The sequence below is a fragment of the Echinops telfairi genome, unplaced genomic scaffold, assembly GCF_000313985.2.
Source record: "Echinops telfairi isolate 266 unplaced genomic scaffold, ASM31398v2 ScPeMD7_57;HRSCAF=196, whole genome shotgun sequence".
Classification (NCBI taxonomy): domain Eukaryota; kingdom Metazoa; phylum Chordata; class Mammalia; order Afrosoricida; family Tenrecidae; genus Echinops; species Echinops telfairi.
In genome coordinates this window covers 339,751-344,828 of record NW_022103955.1, presented here as the reverse complement: position 1 = coordinate 344,828, position 5,078 = coordinate 339,751, and the positions used below count along the sequence as shown (strand labels likewise).

The 5,078-nt window shown below is 42.3% G+C and overlaps 1 protein-coding gene across 2 annotated transcripts in view; it reads right to left on the bottom strand.

Moving 5' to 3' along the window:
* The window catches only part of ALDH3A2 (aldehyde dehydrogenase 3 family member A2), a 34,289-nt gene extending 31,663 nt beyond the window's left edge, over positions 1–2,626 (bottom strand). For both annotated transcript variants that reach the window (XM_045290823.1, XM_004702869.2), the window contains exon 1: positions 2,456–2,626. In XM_045290823.1, the coding sequence (XP_045146758.1) occupies positions 2,456–2,608 (153 nt within the window). In that variant the 5' untranslated portion in view covers positions 2,609–2,626. The remainder of the gene's footprint in view (positions 1–2,455) is intronic.
* Positions 2,627–5,078: the final 2,452 nt, after the last annotated feature.

Below are 5,078 nucleotides of genomic sequence, written 5' to 3'. Positions count from 1 at the left end.
TCATTCACTATGGTAAGATTTTTTTGTTCTGATGATACCTTATACCTGATCTCTTTGACACCTTGTGATTGCATAGGCTGGTGACCTTCTTCCATGTGGGCTTTGTTGCTTCTGAGCTTGATGGCCGCTTGATTACCTTCAAGCCTTTACGCTGTTAGTTTTTTATTCCTTGTTTTTTAATTTTGTATGTTTTTCAGTATATGAAATTCAGGATGGATGAATCCACAGAGACAGTGGCTTAATGGTTTAAGGATTAATGGTTTCTTGGGGGTATGGCATGGGAGGTTGGAGGGAAATGAGGAGCTCAGAACAAGAAATACAAGAAAGAAGAAAATGTTCCAAAATTGATTGTGGTAAGGATTGCACAGCTCTTCTTGATATGATTGAACTATCGCATGATAGATTATGTTCCAATAAAACTATTTAAATTAAATTAATAAATAATATATTTTTTAAGTTCATGGAAACATACCACTTTTCCACAGACTACTTCAAAGTACCTAGTATATCCAGTCCCTCAAATCCTTCTTTACCGATCCAAGCAATTTTTTGTTTACATTCAACAATTCATACACATTTTATTTCAACTCATCCATTGCAATTCCCCAAAACCCTTTTGTTGGGAACTAATAGATATCATATCATTCCATAGTTCAATCACATCAAGCAGTATTTTACAATTGGTAACAATCAGTTTCAAACCATTCTCCTCCTTCTTGAACTCCTGACATCAGTTCCCCTTTACCCTAATCCCCTCCTACACTATACTCCCCAGGAACCTTTAGTCTACTTGCTAGCTCTATAGAGTCATCAATCCTGGCTTCATATACCAAAAAACAGACACAGAACCCCCCCAGTGACAGAATACCTCTAAGATAAGCCCCAATATGAAAAACAACAAAAGCAATGGAAATGTCTGAAAACCAGATCAGGCCCAGCATGCATCAGAGGGGGCAATCAACAGAGAAGGTTTTTAACTGTTCCAGTCAGGTTTATCAGTTTGATCTCCTATAGTCATCTCTACAATGGACTCTGTTTGGTAACCAGTTACTTCCCATCCATCTGTTAAGGACAGAGGGAAATCACCGAAGATGTATTTTCTGTGTAGATCTCAAAAATGTATCTTGGGCTTGATCCAAGCTCTTTAAAATTGTGCTTAAACCTTAACTTCTACAGGAAGACTTCCCCAATTAGATGAATTATCCCAATCACACTATAATTTATATACCCTAACAGCTGCAATTTCAAATTTTATTTTTATTTTTCACCCTTAATAAATTGGTTTTATTAACTGACCATATTCACATTTTATCTGTGTATGTTTTATCTGCCAATCAAGTTAAAACTGTGAAGGTCAAGGATCTTAATTTCGTTAAAGCTCCTATTCATACATGAACACATAGACAAGCATCATAATATCTATAGATTGTCCAAAATTTGAAACTCCAAAACCATTATTTACTTACGTCATATTAATACCACTGATCTTCTCTACCAAAAGTCCTTACTACTGCTACTGCTAAGGAGCCCTGGGGGGTGGAGAATTCATGAGTTGGGAACCTGGCAGCCTGAAACCATAAGCACTCTTGTTCAGTAAAAATATATAAACAGTCCTGGAAACCCAAAGGGGCTGTTCTACTATATCACATATGATTTCTGACAGCAGTGGGTGAGGACTGCTACTACCATTACTGAGATTACTACTCCGGGAAAAGATCTTTAAGGTTTTAAGGCTTTAATAGAAGGTGGGAGGCTCTCAAAGTCAGAGGACAATCTTGCTATGTGCAGAATGCACATGAAAAGTGGTGTGTGTGTGTGAGAGAGAGAGAGAGAGAGAGAGAGAGAGAGAGAGAGAGAATATTATCCACAGGAGAGAGAGAGAGTAATAATATTATCCACAGTATGGTTCTAGAAATAAAAGCATGGGATCACCAGGGAGCTCATTAGGAATTTAAGAATTGAAGAATCCCAGACCTACTGAACCACAGGAACAATTTAACAAGCTCCCTAGGTGATCCCTTAGTACACTAGAATTTACAGTGTGCTGACCTAAATCACAAAGTCACGACGGATAATGTGAACGTACCGATGACAAACGCAAAATACCTCTGTGCACAAAAGCAAGCACCGAGTAAACAGACAAGATACACAAAGAGAAAAATATTGGCAACATGGTTAAGTGGGGAAATCCAGGACATACCCAAAACGACTACAACTAATAATAACAATTTTAAAAAGCAGACGCGACAGAAAGACGGGCAAGGAATAAAAGTCCATTAACAGACGAGAAACTACAGAATTAAAACCACATGCGATTCTAAGTTTCTGTAAAATACTAAAGCAGGAGCATCGGGAAGTCAGGGAACACTTGCTTGCACAATCAGAACTAAAGATGAACGCACTGGATCAAAACGCCGTGTCCAAGTAGGGAGGCGGAGGCTGTCAGCCTGGGTACCTTGCATAAGTCGGCGCCGATGGCCGCCAGGATGTCCCTTTCCCGCTCTTGCACCATCCTCCGCAGGGCCTCGAGCTGCTGCAGACGGAATCGCAGGGGCCGCGAGCGGCCGGACCGGAAAGCGGCGCGAGCCCGCCGCACTTGGTGCTCCATGGCCTGCCACCAGCTCGCCACTCGCCCGTTTCCCGACAACGGCAGCACTGAGGCCGCGGCACAGGCTTCCCACCCCCCGACGACCCCACGTCGCTCGCCCATTGGCTCCGACAGGCCACGTGACCATCGCGGCGGACACCGCCCAGCCGTGCCCCGCGCGTTTGCTGCCGCCAGGGATTAGTTCCCTGGTTGGCCCGCCCGGAACGTTGAGATGTGGGGCAGAAGGAAAAGGGTGGCCAGGCTAGTGCCAGGGGCCCTTGATGACCACGGGGGAGCCTAGAGTCCTAGAGAAGCAGGTAAGAAGGTAATGGGAACAGTGTAGAAGGAGGAGGGAAGCCGCCCTTTAGGGGATTTTCCTCCCTCCTCAGTCTTATGTGACCAAGTGGAAAGAATAGAGAAGCTAGGAGGCAGCTGAATGCACCAGGCTAGATCTCAATGGGTCTGGGAGTGCCTTAACCTCAGCGCTCTGCCTCCGAAGCCACAGGAGAGGAAGTTCGCTCAACCCTTTTTTCCTGGTCGCCTACTAAAGGCTGCTTGATGTCATCCAGTGCCTATGGATTTCTGGGGCTTGTGGTATGACAACAGAAAGCTAGGATTTCTATTTCTCCCATTATGCTGTAACACCATTTACAGCAGTGTGTGTACAAATACCCTGTATTATCCTGCATCCTTTAAAAAAGTTCGTCCTTGGCGGCAGATTACTTGTTAGCTCCAAAATGCATTGTGGTGGATTAATTAAGTCATATAGTGACCAGATAGGACAGACTACAACTGTCCTCTAGGATTTCCAAGACAGCCAGTGTGTTAGGGTTCTCTAGAGAGATCAAACCAGATTGCTAATAATTATATATCTATATTTATATAGATATATAACACAAGAAATAAACAGTTAAATTATAAAGCAATACAAATGGCTCAGTTCAATTAAAATGTGTTAGACAGTTGTGAGACACTGGCAGTCCTTCAAGTCTTGAGGGCCGCCAGGTAGTCCTCTGTAGAGAGATTTAGGCTACCCCGGCACAGGCAGCAAACAGCAAGGTAGGTCACCAACAGTCAGTCCCCAACTCAAGAGATGTAAATTCCAGTTGTGTGGCAAAGTAGGTCTTCAAGGAACCTCAAGTTACAGTGACACAGTCCACAGGTTAGGTGTCCCACAGGTAGTGTACACTGGTCCGATGATCAAAGAGCAAGAGACAAGAAAGGCGAGGTTCGCCACGCCATTTATCTCTCCACCCTTCAATTAATCCCACATGTGTTTATTGGCCAGGCTGGCACAATAAACTAATTACCTCAGCCAGTCTTTATAGAAGCTGATTGTAGGATTTAACTGACCTTTAGGTTGACCGCCCAGCATTTAACCATTGCATCACTAGAGTTCCTGAATGTGGCATGCTAGTTATTATCCAATATTTTTCTGCCCCACTCCCAACCTTTTGTAGCAAAACTTCTCCCAATGAGGGAATTCACGCCAACCAGACTTGCTTCCGTATCAAATTCTAGTTGCTAAATTCTGTTCTCTTATGGAGGTTAACTTTTGGAGCAGTTAATGGCGCACATTTTCTGGAGACACGGTCTGCCTTTGTTTTCTGGTACCTTGCACTATTGTGAAGGAGCCTTGGTGTCCTAACTTTGGGCTGCTAACTGCAAGGTCAGCTGTTCACACCCTGCAACGTCTTGGTTGGAGAAAGATACGGTGGTCTGCTCCTGTAAAGATTTGGAAATCCTGTGTTGGTAAGTGCAGAAGAGGCCGTTCCAACTCATAGTGACACTATTTATAACAGAAGGAAACAGTGCCAGGTCTTGGAAATACTTCTTGGGTCCTGTACCATCCTCACAATTGTTATATTTGAGCCCATTGTTACAGCCACTGTGTCAATCTAGCTCCTTAAGGGTTTTCTATTTTTCTGCCCATCTACTTTACCAAGCATGCTGCCCTACTTTACCAAGCAAAATATTGAACAATGCAGGACATATCAAAAGAAGATGGAAGGATCAGACAGAGAACATTATAAAGTTGATTATGGTAGATATAAGTAAATTAAAATGCAATGCCTTGTCATTTGATCTCCACTTGGACTCATTTTAAAGTTGTTTCAGTTGTTAGTATTTTCTGTTTTCTTTCTTTATTCAGGTTTTTCTGTTTTGTTTAGTCATTGTTTTTGTTTGCTTCTCATGATTTTTGTATATCTGAAATCTAGGAGAGACAGATTTATAGAAATGGTAACTGGATTTATAACAGCTTAGGGGCAGGGCAGGAGGGAATTGGAGAGCTAACAACACTAAGTATCAGAAGAAAATGTTGCAGTTGATTGTAGTAATGATTGCACAAATCTCTTTTAAATCATTTTATTAGGGGCTCATAAAACTCTTTTTTTTTTTAAAAACATTTTATTAGGGGCTCATACAACTGTTATCCCAATCCATACACACATCAATTGTGTAAAGCGCATTTGTACATCATTCTCAAAAC